Source organism: Mauremys mutica, chromosome 8 (assembly GCF_020497125.1).
Source record: "Mauremys mutica isolate MM-2020 ecotype Southern chromosome 8, ASM2049712v1, whole genome shotgun sequence".
NCBI classification, from domain to species: domain Eukaryota; kingdom Metazoa; phylum Chordata; order Testudines; family Geoemydidae; genus Mauremys; species Mauremys mutica.
Genome location: NC_059079.1, coordinates 34742906 through 34763002, shown reverse-complemented (window position 1 = coordinate 34763002; position 20097 = coordinate 34742906). Strand labels below are relative to the sequence as shown.

The 20097-nt window shown below is 40.7% G+C and overlaps 1 protein-coding gene across 2 annotated transcripts in view; it reads left to right on the top strand.

Moving 5' to 3' along the window:
• The window catches only part of ARHGAP29 (Rho GTPase activating protein 29), an 86493-nt gene that overhangs the window by 49284 nt on the left and 17112 nt on the right, over window positions 1-20097 (top strand). For both annotated transcript variants that reach the window (XM_045027213.1, XM_045027212.1), the window contains exons 4-13: window positions 11053-11149; window positions 11490-11562; window positions 13752-13818; window positions 14323-14460; window positions 14747-14811; window positions 15415-15525; window positions 15627-15707; window positions 16018-16206; window positions 16517-16654; window positions 18377-18567. In XM_045027213.1, coding sequence (XP_044883148.1) covers window positions 11053-11149; window positions 11490-11562; window positions 13752-13818; window positions 14323-14460; window positions 14747-14811; window positions 15415-15525; window positions 15627-15707; window positions 16018-16206; window positions 16517-16654; window positions 18377-18567 — 1150 coding nt within the window. The remainder of the gene's footprint in view (window positions 1-11052; window positions 11150-11489; window positions 11563-13751; window positions 13819-14322; window positions 14461-14746; window positions 14812-15414; window positions 15526-15626; window positions 15708-16017; window positions 16207-16516; window positions 16655-18376; window positions 18568-20097) is intronic.

Sequence of the window (20097 nt, the reverse complement as noted above, 5' to 3'; positions counted from 1 at the left end):
CCCTCTGGCATAGATACTTGCTGATGTCAGTTAAGAATGCTGTTTGGTTTATCTGTATCATTCTCGTACATGGAGGTAAAGCCTCTTATGGTTATTTTCTTCTTGCCAAGTAGCTCCTCCTGCTTGTGGTTTAGAAGTACTGCAAGCACTAGAACCCTAGTCTTCTGTCTCTTCATGGTGCAAGCATGTAGGGCTCTCCCTGAGATGAAGGTTCCTGTGAAGTCATAACTCCACTGGTTCTGTATTTGCTGTCAGCACTGTGGGAGCAAATGACCTGAATTTCTAATATAAAAAACAAGCAGAAGAGTAAGGTTTAAGAACACTCATCTCGTCCCCTGGCTCAAAAATCCTTTTTTTGTTTTTGTTTTTGTTTTTTTGTTGGTAATCATAGCATTGGTACAAACTCCATTTGACTTTCTTTGCAGGTCATCTTTAAAGCCCTGGCTTAGTCCATGTAATTAGTACACACACCAGAAATAGACTTGATAACGAGTGTTCAGTTTAGTGCTAATTAAACAGAACATATGCTGTTAGTTCATTTGGAAACTAAATGGGCAGTTTTTGTCAGCATTTGAGAGTAATAGAGCTAGTACACAATGTTTTAGTGAAACACAATTGTATATTGTGTAATAGTAGTGCTGCAGATTTGTCATGCTATTTTTTTTAATACAAATAGCAGAGTAGTCATGCTAAACTTAGTAAAGGTCATGTTTTAGGGGGAAATGGTGTGTAAAGTCAGAGTATGAAAACAACTATCCCCCTTTAAATACAATAAATATAAATCTCATTGCCTCCTCACTCCACTGAGGGGGGCACTGACCACCTGCAGCAGCATCCTCCACCCTCGCACCACAACCCTAATCCCAACTTAGTCAAACCGAAGTGTAAGGCCTGGTGTGGGAAGCTTTGTCCAGCCCCCACAGGACAGGAGCCACCTCTGCAAGCTGAGTGCAAGGTTGTTGACTTTCTCTCCATCCCTCCCACCCTGGTGGGGCTTCCCCTCCTCACTGCGCTGGTGACCTACCTTGAACCTTCCTGTTTCCCACCATTTGGGAAACTCTGATTTATTAAAACCACAGACAGAAAAGTTGTGGTCAAACAGAAAAATTACAGTATCCATGATGCTTTTACCCCCATGACAAACCAGCACCTTAGTAATGAGTTTATGGAAGTATTACTATCAACATGCTTTAAATAAAACGGGCAGAGTATAACAGTGCAGTCGCATCATCCAGTCTTTTTTTCAGCAGGTGAGCCCAGCTAGGTACAATAGCATGGCTATAGCTTTTTATGTACACATGAAGAATTGGCATGCAGCCGTAGCTCGTTTAGAGAATTTAAGGTCAGGTCTATACTGTGAACTTATGTCAGTATAACTGTGTCATTCCAGGGTGTGAAAAATCCACACCCTTGAGCGATGTGGTTATACCGACCTAACCACTGTGTAGTCAATGGGAGAGCTGCTCCTGTCAACACAGCTATCACCTCTTGGGGAGGTGGATTAACTATGCTGACAGGAAAAGCTCTCCTATTGGCATTGTAGTATCTTTAGTGAAGTGCCACAGCAGCGCAGTTGCACCAGTGTGCTGTATATTAAGACAAGCCCTAGTAGGGACTTGGCTGATGGAATGAGAGACCTTTACACAGGGAAAATGGGTGTGGTGCACAGTGATTTTGCTGTTACAGTATGTAACATTCTTTGCCTTAAGCTGGAAAGGAACCAAAGTTCTAGCATGTTTCTAGTTTGAATGCATCACACTTCTTGAAGAGCTGTTTCAGACGAGATTTAAAAACCCAAGGTTCTGATTATTTTGGGAGATTTAAAATTTAATGGAACTTTTTGCACATTTTGGGAGGATCTGCTTTGGTGACCTGATTAAATTCTAACGTGTAGCTACTTTCTTCCTAACTAAATTTCCCTCTTCCTTTTAATGAAATACTGTATTTGTCACTTGCTGGCTATCAAAAGGCTTCAGTGAAAAATGTTTTAATGTTGGTCTTAGTCATTCACTGTTCTCCTCATGTGCCTGGGGATTTAAATATGAGTGGTTATGTGAACAGTGCTCTTTCAAATAGTGCCTGCAATTTTATTCTTCCCTGCCCCTCCCCTCCTCCCCTGAAGAATTTGCACTTGTATAAAAATGATCTCACTTTGCCTGAAGTATAATATTTGCTGAATGCAAAGTCCCTTTGTCGTGCTCAGCTCTTTTGAGCCACTTTGCCAGATTGCTGGAGGGCTGAGGGACCTTCTTGAGACTGCCTTTCCCACCAGTGTTCCAGGATCCACTTTCTGCAACTCCATTGTGAAGGGGAAGGAATCTGCCCTATGGAAAAATTTCCTAGAAGTTAAAAGCATGAAAGTTATAGACTTTTACAGAAAGTACTTTGAACCCATAGGTTATCTCTCTTTACTATTTGCTTTCTGTGGGTTAGGAATCACACTGCAGTACTCTGTAGCACAGATATAATTCTCTGTTATGCTCTGTGGAATGGCTCAAAACCACCTGCACCACTTACTGTTAAATTCTGTAGGAGTTTTCCACAAGAGTGGTATTAAGGTGGGTACTTATCCTGGGGCAGCTGGCATATCACTCCTCATGCCCTCCCCAGAGGCCAAGTGCAGAACTACAGTTATCACTGCCTCAGTTTCCCCAATGAGACATGTATGTAGCGAAGTGTGCCCCTTCAGTCTAATTTATTCATCCAAAGGCCAATCAGACATGCAAGCAAGCCTTCACCCCAGCATCCTTAGTGGGGGGCAGAGTTAATCTTAATCTTAGTCCCATCTAAATCCACTCATCTCCCCCATTTAGGCTCCTTACCATTAAGGTGCTCTCAACCCAGCCCCCTACCCTCTCTCCCTCCCTAGAGGGACTCTTATGATCACCAGGGGAAGGATTCCTTCTCAGGACTCTCTCAGAGCTCAAACTGCTGCAGCTCTTCTCCAGAGTAGCATGTAGTTCCTCTGTGACGTGGACAACCTGCTGCTGTTTAGTAAAGTCCTTCTCCTTAGGCACGTGGCACTCTTAGTGTGCTCCCCTTTCAGAACCTCTCCGGTTTAGGAGTAGTTACCTAGGTCCCCCTTACTGGTGAGCTCCCTAACTAGTTTCCCTGAGAATTCCTTCTCTGCTGGATTTTCCTTCCTGTCTTCTGGAACTCTGTCTGAAGCCTCATCATTCTTTATTGGACCTTGTGGGTGTTCCTTAGCTAATTAATTGCTGCCCAGCCAAGTAGGCAATTAACTACTTGCAGGTGGATCTGGGTTGGCTTGTTCTCCTTAGCAGAGCCTATCACAGGTAGACTGGGAGCCTGGCCCCCTCAGGAGCCAGCTATTCTGTGACAGGCATGTCTACAACATGTATGCTTTGTGTGCAGCATGTGCTTTGTGCCAGCTGTTGAAGCAGAAGGTGATTTTAGAGGAAGTAGGCACCTATCTTAATCTGAGCTCTCAACCACAGGAGTCTTTGCACAGCCTGTTCAGTGGTCATGAAGTAGATGGACGCTCCTCTCCCACATCCCAACTTCTTAATTCCTTGCTGTGTCTCACCACCAGTCTCAACTCCATGGTTGCTCTAATCTAAACTAGTTTGGGCAGTTGAGGACGAGAGTTCTAAAACTGCTTGCTCAGACATCCAGCAGGCTGTCCCATGGTCAGAAAAGCAGAGTAGGGCAGGCCAAATGTCTGTATCAGCTTCTCTTGACATTGCAACTGCAGGAGTGGATCCTTTCACTTGTTGGGGGAGGCTGCCTCTTGAGCCACTTTCCCAAACAGACTGCAGAGGACTGAAGTGCCTTGAGTGCTGAAGCCTTGAAGTTAAGCCTCTGATCAAACAATGCAATGCATAGAACTGTTCAAATATTTCCAATTTGCCTCCCCCGTTGAGATAAGTGGACAACTTGCAAACATGTCCTCTCTCTCCCCCTAGTTAGTCTGATGCAAACAAGTTATAAATTTGGAGCCAAATTCACTGCACTGACTGCTGTGGAGATGTGCTTCCTTATCCACAAGTGAATTTGAACCTTAGTTCTTCATACCAGCTTAAAAAAACAAAACAAAACATCTTATTGCAAAGTTCTGGTGAGAGTTTCATTTGTAGCTGATGTCTAGAAAGGCATGGATTGCAGCTGTTGCACAGCCAATGTATGTTTGCTTATACACATGGCAAAGAGGTACAGCGAAGTGTTAAGGACTGGGGGGTTATTGGTAGAATTCGAAAGATAAAGTCAGCCCTAAAATGGTGGTAGAGAACTGTTCACAACTGAATAATTTAAGATTTAATCGCAAAAGAATAAGCTCTAGCAGCAACTTCTGCTCTTTTTAAACAGGACACTTTGTCTCAGTTAAATCATGTTAATAACAGAAATATGTCAGCATCTCAACTAATTAAATATATGAATATGGAAGTTCGGTTTACTTTTAGTTAAGCGGTTTTTCCTATGTCGGTCAATATACCAAGATTAAAAATTGCCATGATTAACTGTGATATAAGATTAGACCTTCCATTAGCTACATTGTGTTTTTGCCCTAAGGACCTCTAGTAAATGATATTGCAACACTGTTCCATACACATTTGTCCTTAAACATTTATGAAAAAATGTATATTCCTCAAATGCATTTAGTTATTCATCTCAAGGCAGATGTACAGCGTGCAGTGAGCATGTGTTGTGTTAAGAAACAAAGTGAAAAGAGCTCAAATAAGCCAGAACTCATGCACCCATCCTAAATCAAAAGCTTAGGAAAAAATTGTTTTCTATCAGCTGCTAAAAGTAACAAACTGGCATGGGAAACAGCTACATTGTGAAATGCCATCATGATAACATAAGCATGATATATCTCTCTGTAGACATATACTGTTGACAATTGTCAGCTGGTCACAATTAATCCTAGTGTTCCCTAATTAACATGTACTAAGGCAGGTGCAGACAAGTCCTCTTTTAGATCAGCTAGGAAGCAAATTCCAGTGTTGAGAGCACTCTCAGAAAATGTGTTAAGTCTACAAACTGTTGGCTTGAAAATCTCATACAATTACCACTCCTGCTCAGAAGTAAATAGGAAGCTGGTGCCAGATGATTAGGTCTAAAAGGCTCCTAATGGCTATTACAGTAACTCCTCACTTAACATTGTAGTTATGTTCCTGAAAAATGTGACTTTAAGCGAAACGATGTTAAGCGAATCCAATTTCTCATAAGAATTAATGTAAATGAGGGGGTTAGGTTCTAGGGAAAATTTTTTCACCAGACAAGACTATATTTATATTTATATATATACACACACAGTATAAGTTTTAAACAAACAGTTTAATACTGGTACACAGTGATGATGATTGTGAAGCTTGGTTGAGGTGGAGAAGTCAGAGGGTGGGATATTTCCCTTACTGCTAAATGATGAACTAGCAGTTGGCTGAACCCTCAAGGGTTAACTCTCTCACTCTACAAGGCAGTGGTAATGGAGGGAAATATGGCATTTCCCATTTAAGTACACTGCCTTGTTAATTAGATCAGTTTGCTGAGACTGCAGCTGCTGCAAGCTCCCTCTGTCCTGAGCCCTGGTGCGTCCCCCGTGCTCTATGGAAGATGAGGTTGTTGCCGGCACAGAGGCCCGAGGCGACAGCAACAGTGGTTCGTTGCCCGGTGTGCTTCGCTTCCAATAAACACACCAAGGTGGAGAAGCAAAAAAAAAAAGTTTATTTGAGCCCAAATAAGGTGCAAGAGAGACATAGCAATCTCAAATCCTGCACACCCATACAAGCGGTTTTCCTCTCTTTATACATAACTTCAGCTAAGCATTCCCATCACCCCCCACACTCCTCCTCTCCCCCCACCTTTCATTCCCATGCAGCAAATACACTTTGCAATAGCAATTACCTTAAGCAATTAAGTCATACTTGGCAAAAACCACGTTAGCTCGTTAGTAACTTTTCTGTGAACAGTTACCTTGTTTTACTTTCCTGGATCTGTTATTCTGCCCCCCCCCTTAGCCAGGTGTAAGCAGGCTTCATCATTATCTCCTGGCAGTACCACAGTTGAGCTAGCTGTTGTACATTCCATTCTCGGTTACTGGCCTGCTAGGTTGATTAAAGTTCAAACATAAACATGGAAGCGCTTTGGTCAGACATGGAGTGACTTTAGTTTATTCAGGCCTACTACAGAAGGCTTTATTGACACTTATGGCTTTCCACCCTCCTGAGTTACCTAGGGTTATGCCTAGTGACACCAACAAGGTAAGCAGAGTGCAGGAGCAGGGGGGAGGGGGAAACCCTGACATTAGCCCCTCTCTTCCTTCCCTCCTCCCCCCACCCCCGCACAGCAAGCAGTAGTCTTGGGGAGCAGCTCCAAGGCAGAGAGCAGGAGCAGCATGGCAGTGGTGGGAGGGACAGCTGCAATTGCTAGCCTGCTGGGCAGCTGCTGCACAGGAATGTAGGGGAGCTGGGAGCTGATAGGGGGGCTGCTGGTCCTCCCTGGTTCCAAGCCCCCACCAGCTAGCTGCAACAGGCTGCTTTTCCTGCAAGCAGTAGACAAAGCAGGAGCTGCCAAATGACGTTAGAAGGGAGCATTACACAACTTTAAACGAGCATGTTCCCTAATTGATTAACAACGAAACAACGTTAACCGGGACGACTTTAAGTGAGGAGTTACTGTACTACCAAGCAGACCAACAACCACATTGCACATGCACTATTAGCTATAGCAGGGATGGGCAAACTACGGCCTGGGGGCCACATCCAGCCCTTCAGACTTTTTAATCTGGCCCTCGAGCTCCCGCCAGGGAGCAGGGTTGTGGGCTTGCCCCGCTCCATGTGTGCCGTGGCTCCGGGAAGCAGCAGCATGTCCCGCTTCCAGCTCCTATGTGTAGGGGCAGCCAGGGGGCTCTGCATACTGCCAAAGCGCCACCCCTGCCAATGGAGAGCTGCAGGGATGGTGCCTGCAGACAGGGCAGCACGCAGAGACACCTGGCTGCGCCTCCATGTAGGAGCCAGAGGGGAGACATGCCACTGCTTCTGGGAGCTGCTTGAGGTAAGTGCTGCCCAGATCCTGCCCCTGACCCCCTCCTGCGCCCCTGCCCCTGCCCTGATCCCCCTCGGTCCCAGCCCGGAGCACTCTCCTGCACCTCCAACCCTCATCCCCAGAGCCTGCACCCCCAGCCGGAGTCCTCACCCCCTCCTGCACCCCAACCCACAATTTCGTGAGCCTTCATGGCCCACCACAGAATTTCCATACCCAGATGTGGCCCTTCAGCCAAAAAGTTTGCCCACCCCTGAGTTATAGCTTCCGAGTGGTCTTCCAACCCTCCTGAGGTCCCTTCCAACCCTGATATTCTATGATTCGATTCAAGGGTAGCCAAAGGTAGAATGCATAGTGTTGTTGCATCTCTTCTGTTTTAATGTATAACTTGATTGCATTTTTTTCACTGACTTCAAGAAAGTATGCTTGCTTAAAACCCCTACTCTGCAAATTTATAAATTGTAGCCATTTTACTACCTATGAAAGGAATGGTGACTATAAGCTAGTATTTGGAATTCATGGCGTTTTGATGTTTGTTTTGTCAATAAAGTCCTACATTCGGAGAAGCGATTAAACTGAAAGTTCATTGAACAGAAGAACTACAACTACAAGGCTTCAAGTAATTGAAAAAAAATATTTTTGTTTTAGAAGGCTATTTAAAGACCTTGGAATACAAAAGCCAGTGTGCCCCCCCCCCAAGTCATCCAGTTAAGGAGATAAAACAAAATTGTTTGAACTTGTCGTATAGATAATAAGTAACTGAATCATTTGGCAAGAGAAGAAGGTTAGGACTGTAGACATCTTGTTGAGAAAAAGGAGTAGTGTTAGATCTGTTCAATTGGGTATGGTAGAATTAGCCTTTGAAGAGAAGAATATCACATACAAGGTTCGTCAGTCTAGCTATACCAGGAAACCCTCCTAGCATGGACACAGACTGGCAAAAGGACGGTTGCTGGTATAACTGTGTCTGCTTTAAGGGTCTTGCCAGCCGTAGCTATATCGGCAAAAAATCACAACCTAACTGACATAGCTATACTCGCAAAACTTTTAAGTGGAGACCATAGTTTGACTATCTCCTCATTCAAAAGAGCAGATTCAAAGTCTCTTGGCTATAGAGAAGCATGGGTAACTATCTCCGGGAATATCTCTGGAATTCTTATTTCTAAAAATATTCATAATCATAGTGTTCCAAACAGTCTGTTTTGTGTTAGGCATTTTATTTGGATTAAGCTTCTGGTTTCTTTGACTTTGAAGATACAAACTCTGAAATCTGTTTTACAATGTCCTGATATTGTTAGTCAAGCTGACTGTCAGTACATATCCCTTTTGTTCCTTTAAGAATACAGCTCACCTTTAATATATTACACGTATTGCCTTTCAGGCACTAGATGGCAGGTATGTTATCTTTACAGTGTGACTACAAAAAATTAACATTTTCCCTTGCAAATACTATTAAGTTACATGCTCACTTTGAAACTTGCACCACTATAGATAGATGCCATTTCCAGACAGGGAAATATTACTACAGTCCATTGTTGTCAGTAGCTATTGTGTGCAGTCAGGATGTCCTGGGGAAGAGTGTGCATGTTTAAAGTAGATGTTAAGTACATCAGGAATGCACTAGTAAGAGACATGAAGAAAGCTGTCTATATCCAACTTTATTGGTAGGATTTTTTGGGAATCTTATTAGATGAGAGGTGGGAGTACTGAAACTTCTTTTGTCATATACTTTTTGTCACCCCGCTTAATGTGATGGAATCTGAAAGGGAAAGTTTTCTCTATCACTGAAAATGAAGGCCTAACAAGACAAGCATAAGTCTTCCTGGAACAGGAAAGCTGATTCTTAGTGCAGACAGCCTTTCTTTAGGGTGAGGTTGCATGTTAAATGTTTCACTAGTACAGTGAGAGAAGCACTGCTTCTCTGAAGATATTTTGGTTAAGGATTTATTAAATATTTTCATGGTAAGTCCTTTGTATTTGTATTTGTGTTTCAAATCGGCAGGATTTTGTGCTTGCATTTTAATGTTTTTTTCCAATCATGGATGGCTGGTAATTCATAAATCCTTGAGTTAAATGTTGTTGCTTAATGATTAAGTTTGGAAGACTTTATTTATAGACTTTGATTATTTCTGGAAAGTTGAGGGTTTTCAAAATGTTTTCTTCCGTTGATTTTTACAAATCCACTCAAAACTTGTAATCTAACGTTTACTCTGTGGAACTTTATAGCGTGTATTTCTTTTTCTTCAGAAGTACCAGAGGCATTATTTTCATGTTAATCACACAATATAAAATGGAAAGGGAGAGAGAAACCTTGATCTTAACAGGGAATAATGACTGCAGTAGTAACTGCTGGTATTTTTGTCATGTGACTACTATTAAACTATTGTTGCCATTTCAGTACAGTATGTTCTTCATATGCCAAAGAATTGTTATACAGCACAGGACTGCTTAATGTCAGGCTAGCTTGCTATAAAACCACTTTCAAAAAATATTTTAGCAAATCAGTTGGCATGCTGAGTACATGCAAGGAGGGAGGAATGAATTTGTGTTAATTTGCTAGTGAAAACGTTTCCTTTCACAAAGGAAGTCTGAGAATATCTGATTTACTTACTGTATTTTCTTTGTTTTGGTGACCCATTAGGGCTTAAGCATCTGGCAGGAAGCCTTGATATAGTTTAGACTGAAGCCTTAAAAAGCATAAGCTTATTAGGAAAATTCTGTACAATGAATAAACTTTTCACTTAATGTTGGAATTACTGATTCTAGAAATAGATACAGTGAGTTTATTTCCATATTTCATTTTTTGTATGTTTGAAGCGCTACAAATACAAATAGGTTGAATTATTTGTGTTGGGTTAATATTGTCATGAATGTTGCAAAGTGTGTGTGTGTGTGTGTGTAAACTTTATGGCATCTGGGTAAACCAGAATTTCACATTGTCCAACTAAGCCTTCAGGAATAGATATTAATCTAAATTCCATTGGCTCGGGCAAGTCACTGAGATTGTCTACCTGAGGTCCACCCCGGGTTCAGGGCAGAGTATTTTGGAGAGAACCAGAAAGAAAACTACTCTTTGCCTCCTTGCTGAGGGTTTAATTTGGGAGTAGGATAGAAAAATCCTGCTTTTCCCACTCGTGTCTCTGCCACCACTTGCTTTTGATTACGCCTGTTCACTCCTACCCCCGAGGTATTGACACAAGCTACCAAAATAAATAATTTTTCCCTTCTCATTATTGTTTGTATTACAGTAGCACCTTGAGGCTCTAGTCAGGGTCAGTTGCTCTAATACTACAGTGTTAAATACTAAAATAGTGTGAAGAGTGACCTTATCCTTTTCCTATTTTGAAATCACATGTGATGGTGGTAGAGAGATTCTTTCTCTATTCTCCACTGCCCCCAACTTGCACAGTGGAACAGAACAACTGTTACTAAGCTGGATCACCAGATTGCAGGACTAATGAAGGTTTCTGCCAAGGAAACAACCTATGGTATTTCCCTGGACATCTCATCTAGATACAGGATTTCTGTTTTCAGATATGAAATAGGAATATATTTGTATGGTTTTGTTTTGGTAAACTGTTTTTGGACTTCCTTGACCAGCCTGGAAGATAGAGAAGCAGTTTCCTATATCAATATTTAAATCATTTATGAGGTGTGTGTTGCCACTGCCTTGTAGGTGACTGAATCACTCCTGTGAGTGGCCATCCTTCCTCCTTTGCTCCGACTTCCTCTCTCCTCCCCCTCCCCCAAAGAGCTTCCACACAGACTTTAACTGAGAATAGGGAAATGTAGGGAATTGAGTGATGGTAACCTTATTCCCAGTTGGGAAGTTTTCTGGGTTATTGTGCTTATCTGTTTGCCCTGAACCTGAGTTAGATTTATTAGTTTGCTCCAAATGTTCTATAAACAATTCTAGAAATATACTTTCATGAAATATACTTTCATGAACTTTCTCTATAGATGTTTTCCACAAGATTGTTGTGTGAATTTTCCTGTCTGATTTGTAAAAATGAACAATTTTTCTTATTTGGATTCTGTTTGTTTCCTAAGCTGTGAACTTCAAAGAAGTGAATGAAGAAAACAAGAGAGAACTCTTCAGTGAAATATTTTCGTCTATTGACACATTGGCATTCACCTTTGGAAACGTGTAAGTGGTATAGGTTGGAATTTAAAGGGAATAATACTGAACAGAATTAATATAGACTAATAGTAAATATTCATTTTGTCTTCTAGATAAAGTTTGGTTGAGACATGAACTTAAGTAAACCACACCCTGAGCAGTCTTAGGATTTTGTTGCTCTTGTAGATAGATTGAATATGCTAAAAGAAAATAGATTTTTTTTGAACATACTGTTTTGCAGAGCTTTTAAAAAATAGATAGATGGATTCTTTAATATGCACCTAACTTTCTGTTTGGAAGGACTTGTAGAAATTCTGTTCAGAAGTAACAAACAAATGAAACAGTTTTTTTTCTGTTTTTGTGGCAGTGTTTCAGACTTCCTTATGGGAGATGTAGACAATGGTTCTTCACTGGGACTTCCTGTATCTCGTAGAAGTCGGGTAGGCTGAACGCATTCGTTTGGGAGTATGGAATCATATTTGTAAAGGAAATTTTCATAGTCTTTTCATCTTATTTTGAATATCCCTGTTTCTGGATGAATTTGTTTATGATTTTCTGAAAGATAAAACCAGTTAAAATGTAAATGCCATTTTATAGTGTCATTAAGTCTTCCCTGTATAAAATATTTTCATGTTTTTAATACCAGTGATGTTTCACTTTTGCCAGTCTTGTTTAGATTATTTCATGTTTAAAATAAGTTTATCCAGCAGAGCAATTACATTGCTTGATTCCAGTAAAGTGTTAATTTTTTTTTAAAGTTTGTTCTGGTTGTTAAAAGTAAGCATTTTGGACCTAGAAACAGAGCCCAAGTTTAATTATCCATGAATAAATATATAAAATATAGTACATTATCAGTGCTGTGCAGGCTGGAAAAAAAACAAACTTGGTAAGCCATGCCCGGTGTATATTGTATGCAAGAAAATGTAGTTAAGAATCAGTGTCTATGATGATCCAGACTGTTAGAGTATCAAGAACGAAAGCTGAAATTCAAGCCCAGATCTTGGAGTACATGATTTTAAGCGCTGTTTCTGCTACTAGAAAACATCTTTAAGATATAGTTCTGTAGCATTGTTATGGTCAAGTCTTGTTATGTTAAGTTTTCTTGCCTGTACTGTTAAACATTTTTTTTTTAAACTTTTAGAGATCTATGGTCATAGCAAGGCTAATACACTGTTCTCCATGGCCTTGTCTACACTAGGTTAAGTGGGGTTGGTTGGTTTGTTTAATTTCAGAAGCCCTCATGTGGACAGGCTTCCAGCAACTGGAACAGTTTTCAGCATTATGCAGTTTAGACTTGTTCCCAACAGAGTTAGCTGAGACAGCCAGTGGGCTGTCTACATAAAGGGGCTCCCAAAGTTAACACTTGTTCATCTGCAACAGTGGGGAAAACTTTTCAAAAATGTTGCTAGTGTTTAATCAGGGACTTAGAGAAGTGTGTGTTAATTCTGGGTTCAGAAGTAATTATTACTTATTTTTCTGTCCATGCAGGCAAGGAAAGTACTTTTATGACATACTTTGGCCTTGGCAGTTTTACACAAATTTGCTTAACCGTGGTTTTTTTGGAAGTGCATAGGGCATCCTAAAGAGTAAATCATGAGTGTCATGTAGCTAAATGATTAGAAGAATGAGAAAATATGAAGTTGGGGTGAAAAGACAGTAAAACCAAACAATAATGGAAGTTCAAAGGAACTGATGAAGAAATTCTGAAATAATTTAGAAAGCAGAGCCTTAAAACTAACTGGCAAACAAGCCCCCTTGGAATCTTAGGAAATCCATGAAGAAGTTTCAGTGGTTTCTGCTTGGCAGCTGAATGGACAGTCCGAGGTAGTATAAGTTAGTGTATTCCTGTCTGCAAAGCTGTTAACGAAACTAGTGCTACCAAAACCTGAACCAGGAAGTTACCAAAACAGAAACAGGCTATGATGATAATTTTAATCTCCATTTGAAAAGTTAGAAAAATCAGGAAGAAAAATTGCCTAAACAAGTAAACATATTTGATAGATAAATTGATAGATAAGGCTCACTGAAATCATTTGCTTCGTCAGTGGATCAGATCATAGCAGTAAGGGCGTCTGTAATGAGACTAGTGGATGAAAAATGTGGAAATTACGTGAAAGTTTTTACTAAAGGACTTGTAAGAGAAAAAGGGAGAATGGAATGGAGAAGTTGCAGGATAAGAGTAAATCTGTGGGAAGTTTATATGCTTAGCCTTAATGTACATAATGAATTCTGGTGAGCGGGTGGGGGAAAAGTTTATCGTAGTTCTATCCCTTTCCTGATTCTTGTCCAGAACTCCACTGCTTTGCTGAAAGGTGTGTGTCTGTGTCTGTGTCTGTGTGGGGGTAGGGTAGGATATGTGGATTCAGTAAATGTCAACTGCTTTGTTAAACAATTAGACTACTGCTCAAAAGTATTTAAAAGACAAGTAAAAATTCCTTGGCATTTAAACTGTCTCAGGAGCTTAGAAGTTCTTAAGCATAAATAGTTAGCAGCCTAGCTCTGTCTCTTGCTATGTCAGTAGTAAATTATGAAAAATTAAAGACAGGTAGCTCCTCTTGTTTTGTTAGTATGCTTTCGGTCCTTGGTTTGACTATTCTGCTCTAACACACTTTATTTTATTACATGCAAGTCTTTTGAAAACCTTTCCGTGGAGTCTGTGGGATCACTACATGAACGGGAAGATGTTCAAGATACAGGTAGATGTTTTTACATGAATGAGCATCTTTCTTTACTTTATTTGTACATTCTGTCTTGCATATGTTCATAACTGTGAAAATATTCTCTAAATAAACTCGATACATCAGGGTTTTTTAAATCAGGCATATTAAGATTAAGACTATAAAAATGAATTCAGAAATCTAAATTTTGAGAGAGAATCCATATTTGTGCTTATTAACTTTTTGGAGAAAATAGACTAGCACTGAGCTACATTTACGGTATGTGTAATTGAGACTAGTGTTTTTGGTTATCCTTTTTTTTTAAAGAAAGTTATCCTGACCATACAACTAGGCAAGATAAAATACCATGACCCTTTAATTTGTTCTAAAACCCCTGTCAGTCCTATTTAGAGTCAACTAGCATTAAAGAACTACTCTAGATCAGAGCTGCTTTAGTGTTCACAGTTGGCTGATACTGGCTTTGCTGTCGGTGTGTGGTCATGTCTAAAATTCACTTCTTTGCATTTGACATTTTATTTTCAGGACATCTTCGGGCTGAAGAGGTCGATAGCATGCTCCTAAGAAATGACAGCGGAATTGAATCAGCTCTGTCTTATGCTAAAGCTTGGTCAAAATATGCCAAGGATGTAGTCATATGGATAGAAAAAAAACTTAGCCTGGGTGAGTGGCTCTTTCTGGCATCTAATCAGCTTTGTCACGGTGGAATTAAATCTGTTGTCAGGCTTGTGCTGCGGACTGTCAATAATCTGATTTCTAAATTAGGAGCTGTTCCATTGAAGTGAAGAGGATTGTTACCCATTTCCTGTAATTGAAAGATTGTAACAAAATGAAGATGGTGTGTGTGTCCTTTTTTGTTAAAATAAGAATGCAAACCAAGTTTCATGTTTGGTGCAATTGCTGTTACCGTTAACGTTTATTGTGTGAAATCCAATTTTTTCCCCCACAGAAGTGGAATGTGCTAAAAACTTAGCAAAAATGGCTGAAACTGCAAAAGCTATTGTTGGACCCCAGGTGAGTGTTCAGTTAGTTCTATTTTTTTAAACTTCTCTTATGTTTAAAGAAATAAATAAAAAACAAATGGGATATTTAGGCTGGTATCCAATTTAAAAATTAAAATAACTTCCTTGCTCTCGGAAGTCCCAGTTCTGGGTACTGAATAGCTAATTTTTGTATAAGTGAATACAAAGGAGATTACATGGTAAATTATCAGCTCAACCCTTCTGAATCTCATTTGAATCTGTGTGGAAATTTTGATGACTGAACACATCTATTGGAAGTATAGAGTGGTCTTTATGTAATTAACTTCAGTAAAAGTTCCTTACATTCCTTAAAAAAGCTACCTTGCATCATGCTTCTATTTTGTGTGCTATTTTTCAGTGTGCTTAGTAACCACAAAACTTAGACTTGTAGGAACTTTCTCTTTTTAAGTATTCTCTTAATGGAAGTGAAATTGTTAGAGAAAATTATAACAATAACTTCACGTTACAGCTTTAATTCTGGGTTTCACACATGCAAAAACCTGAGGAGCTAGTTAAATTCTACTAGGATCTGGAATGACTACATCCTCCTATTCTACCCTGCAATGTTACTAGTTTCTTTTGTGTTTAATCCTAGGATTACATGCCATTCCAATCTATATTCATAAACGCTTTTCAAAATGATATTGAGAACAGTCAGCTTTGGCAAAAAACAGCAGCTGCTCTCCAGACTAACAAATTTGTGCAGGTAAAATTTTATTTCTCACGTAATTGTTACAATGCATAGCAGCATACTTTCCTAACAAAACATGACTTTATTATTTAGCTTATAAACTTTTTCTTATCTAGCCTCTTGTAGGAAGAAAAAATGAGTTGGATAAACAAAGGAAAGATATCAAGGAACTTTGGCAGCGAGAACAGAAGAAAATGGTTGGTATTTCTGTGTACTGAACACTGAGTGTCCAACGTTTTCAAAAGTTGCTCAATATGCAGGCCAGAACTTACAAACTTGAGTGCCTAAAGTTAGACATCTAAACCCATATTAAGCCACCTACAGCTTTCGTTGGCTGCAGTTCGTAACCTATTGGGTTATGCTGTAGGGTGCAGGCTCCTCAGATGTTGCTTGTAGTCAGTACTGTAAAATGGAGGCATTTACATAGCAGCCTCTTTTCCAGTAGCATAATTGCATTGTTTGATGCAAAGAGATTCATTCTTTGCTTTTGCACTGTATATTGTATAGCAAGAACTGGAAGCTACTCTAAGAAAAGCAAAGCTACTGTACCTGCAACGTCAAGAGGAGTATGAAAAGGCAAAATCTTCCACCATTCGAGCTGAGGAAGAACATCTGAGCACAAGCAGCAGTCTTGTGAAAGATGTCAGCAAACAGTTGGAGAAAAAGCGAAAGCTAGAAGAGGAGGCTCTTCAGAAAGTAAGAGCTCTATTTGCTTATTCCAAAAGTGTTTTTTTGCAATGACAGTGTTCTCGGGTTTTACTTGTACTTGGACAATGAGGGGGTAAGTAAGCCAACGTTTTGCTTGTAATTTACCATAATCCATGCTTTTTTAGATACTGTTGGTGTTTTTTTTAATAGGAACCCTCAATTACAAGCTTGCTGATCCATTTTTTTTTCCTTAGCTTATTTCTGGTACCAAATCTCTGTGGTCCATAAGTTACCTACCCCTCCTTTTATTTTTTTATATATATATATATATATATCTTTTTCTTTTTTTTTTTTTTAGGCTGAAGAGGCCTGTGAACACTACAAGGCCAGCATGGCAGAAGTTGAAGAAAAGCGAAATGATCTGGAAAGCTTCAAGAGTGATACCTTAACACAGCTTCGGGAACTTGTTTTTCAGTGTGATCTTACTCTTAAAGCTGTAAGGAGACCCTTTTAAAAACTATTTCTGAACTCAAAAAGAAAGTCAGACTTCAGAAAATAACGTTTAAACAGCTGTTTATGGGAGTGCGGTGTTGATACATTTACCTAAAGGGGTAACAGAGTAAAAGAAAACGAGCTTATGGTGCTGACTACTTAAAAATAATATATGTTTTTCTCATGCTAGTGGCATCCTATTGAAAAGAATAGAAAGGTCCCTTAAGATATGTTCTTCATAAACTATTGCCTTGCAAGAATTTTGAACGTAGATAGGATTTTTGTAAACTTCTTTATGAACACCACTGATCATTGCAGAGAGCCTTTGCCCTGGGTTTACTTTGTGCCTGTTGCTCATGAGTACAGCTTTTGTTCAAATTATGTTGGTTTTGTTTGAAGGTTAGAAAAGACATTTCCTTGTGTAAAGTTACTAGCTTTCATTCTGTACTCTTGAACAAGTACAGTTCTGAACCCATTAACATTGATGTGCTTGAAGCTGCCATGAACTCAGTTTTGATTGGCTACAGTATATGAAATTCAATAGGCCTGCATAAGCAAAAAGGTTGTTGTATTTAGAAATGCTGCTTCCATAAGGCTAGAAGCTGTCATGTTAGTATAATCAGTCAGGTATTAGTTTGAGGAAGGATGAAGGAGGGAGAGAAGCTAAGCCCATTGCTTTGTTCTTTTAGATGACTAATCTACTATGCAGACTAACTCACTACTTTTAAAACTTTGTTAGAAAAGACCAAATACAGAGGAGGAGGAGGAGATATTTCAGTTCACAATGAGGACAACAGCTTTGCTACATAATATTTATATACTTACTCATGGGGCCCATATCTGTTCACATTGTTACACTCAGCTGTATGGGGTTCCCTCCTTGCTAGTGCAAAGCAGCAATGGTGGTGGAGCATTGAGAATCCATCCCCTCTGTAGGAGAGTGGAAGTGCAGCAGTGATTACCGAAACCCCGAGGCTGCAGTAGCAGCCATGAGGGGTGGCTCTGCTCCTATTTCCTGGCCTGTGAGGAGAGGGTTCCTTCTTTGATCCCTCTGCAGACCTCCTCAGCCAATATCCTTTTAAATTAGTCTGCATCCTGGGGATAAATCTTGTCATCTGTTACCTTAAAATATAGGATATAGGCCAGCCTGGGTTTGGAACTCCCGATCTTTCACCCTGATAGAGGATTTTGTGCTGTTGATGGGAGGAACAGAAATCTCTGCTGGTCACACCAATCCAAATGGAGAGACACGGGTGCTATGTTCACCAGCTGGAGATGGGATAGATGTATGGGGAAAGCAGTTTGTGACATTGAGGATAAAGAGGGTACAACTAGTGCTTGGAAATCTGTGGAACATAAGAATGGCCATACTGGGTCAGAGCAACAGTCTGTCTATCCCAGTACCCTCTCTTTCAACAGTGACCAGTGCCAGATACTTCAGAAGGAATGAACAGAACAGGGCAATTATCAAATGATCCTCACCTGTCGTCCAGTCCCAGCTTCTGGCAGTCAGAGGTTTAGGGACACTCAGAGCACGGGGTTCTCTCTCTGACTAGTCCAGTATTAGAAAATATTTATGATGATAGAGTTGGCTAGCTTGTTTGAGTCCTCAATAAAGTGGGTTAATGAATTTTTTTCCCCAACAAAGGTTAACTTAGGGGTGGATTACGTATAAACTGTCTTGTAAATGTTTTAAAATGCCCCCAACTTCTTTATTTCATAACAGGCAACAGTTAACCTGTTCCAAATGCAGCATGCCCAGGTTGTATCTCTTCCAGTTAACTGTCAGACCCTCTGTGAGAACGCCAAGCTCTATGACCCAGGACAGCAGTATTTGGAGTTTGTGAAAAGTTTGCCAAAAGAAGACATTCCCATTGAATCAGGTTCTTTTGAAATTCAGAGTTCCGAGGTTGATGGGTGAGAGCTAATATTAATGACACTTGTTTACTTGAAATTAAATGTGAGGAAAATGTTTACAGAAGGATGCATCTAGCAGTGAAACAAAATTCATACAGGAGTAAAATAGAACTTGCCATTTTACCATGAGTTGTGACTTATGCCCCTTTGAATTATCCAATAACCACGTTAAATTAGATATCAATGCTATAACTAAAATCCCCACCACAGTGTTGTATTTTCCCCTTAATTTATACTAGGGCTAAGTAGAACATAGATTCAATTGTTTTGTTTCAATCACTAGAATCAGTTTGCTAATGTCTAGGTATAGCTATTTGGTAATATGAAAGATCTTGATCTTGAACTGTGTGTGTAGTTTGTAAGACATGCTGTAACAGGAGTGAACGTGAATTTAGTGAAGCAACTTTGGAAGGTGGGAGAGAAGGCATGAGAAATACATGGGTTGTGCAGCTTTTGCTGCCACCACATCCTCATGGTTGTATATTGTCTTAAGTTTTTAAGCGTTTTGTTGCATGGAGTATTTCAGGTGTACAGTAGATTCTGCTTATTAGCAACCTCTCAGTTCCCAGCAAAAAGTTGCCATTATCTGGAAATAGCTACTAAGCAGAAGGCAGGTTTGCAGGGCTGCAGCCAGGGATGGAAGCAGTGGGTCGTGCCTTCTATGGCTGCAGTCCTGCAGACCTGCCTATGGCCAGTGCTTGGTATGTCCCAGCACTTCTTTCCACGGCTGCAGCCCTGCAAACCTGCCTGCAGGGTTGCAGCCAAGGAAGTATGGGGATGTGCAGAATCCGGGCCCCCAGCGCAGGACGCAGTTTGGAGAGTGCAGGGAGAGGTAGTGTGCACCTCCGCCGGTTGTGGGGAGGGATAGCTCGGTGGTCTGAGCATTGGCCTGCTAAGCCCAGGGTTGAGAGTTCAGTCCTTGAGGGGGCCATTTAGGGATCTGGGGCAAAAATCTGTCTGGGGATTGGTCCTGCTTTGAGCAGCGGATTGGACTAGACCTCCTGAGGTCCCTTCAATCTGATATTCTATGATTCTATGGCCCTCAGTGCCCTGACATCCAGGCTGCAGTCCCTCTCTCTGTTGCTGCCCTGCCTGCAGTCTCCCATCTGAGCCCACAGTGCCGGGACTCTGGCTGGGGTTCCCACATTGGGGAGGGATGCAGGTGCCCCAGTCTATTAGCTCCTGTGTGGCCGATGGGTCCCCAATTGCAGGCAGGTTTGCTGCAGCCAGGGGAGAAAGTGCTGGGATGTGCTGGACCAAAGCCACTGGTGCCCAGGGCAGAGCGCAGCCTAGAGAGTGCAAGGGGAGGTTCTATTCAGCCCCAGCACTTCCTTCACTCCCTGCAGGCCACAGCCACAGGCAGGTTTGTGGGGCTTTCTTTTCCTCCCCCCCTTCCAAAAAAAAAAAAAAAGTTGTTAGGAAGTGACATGACTGTTGCCAATATCCAAATCCCATTAATAATTAAAGTCAATGAGACGGGATTGGTTCCTGACAAAATGTTGCTATTAAATTAAAGTTGTTAATATCGGC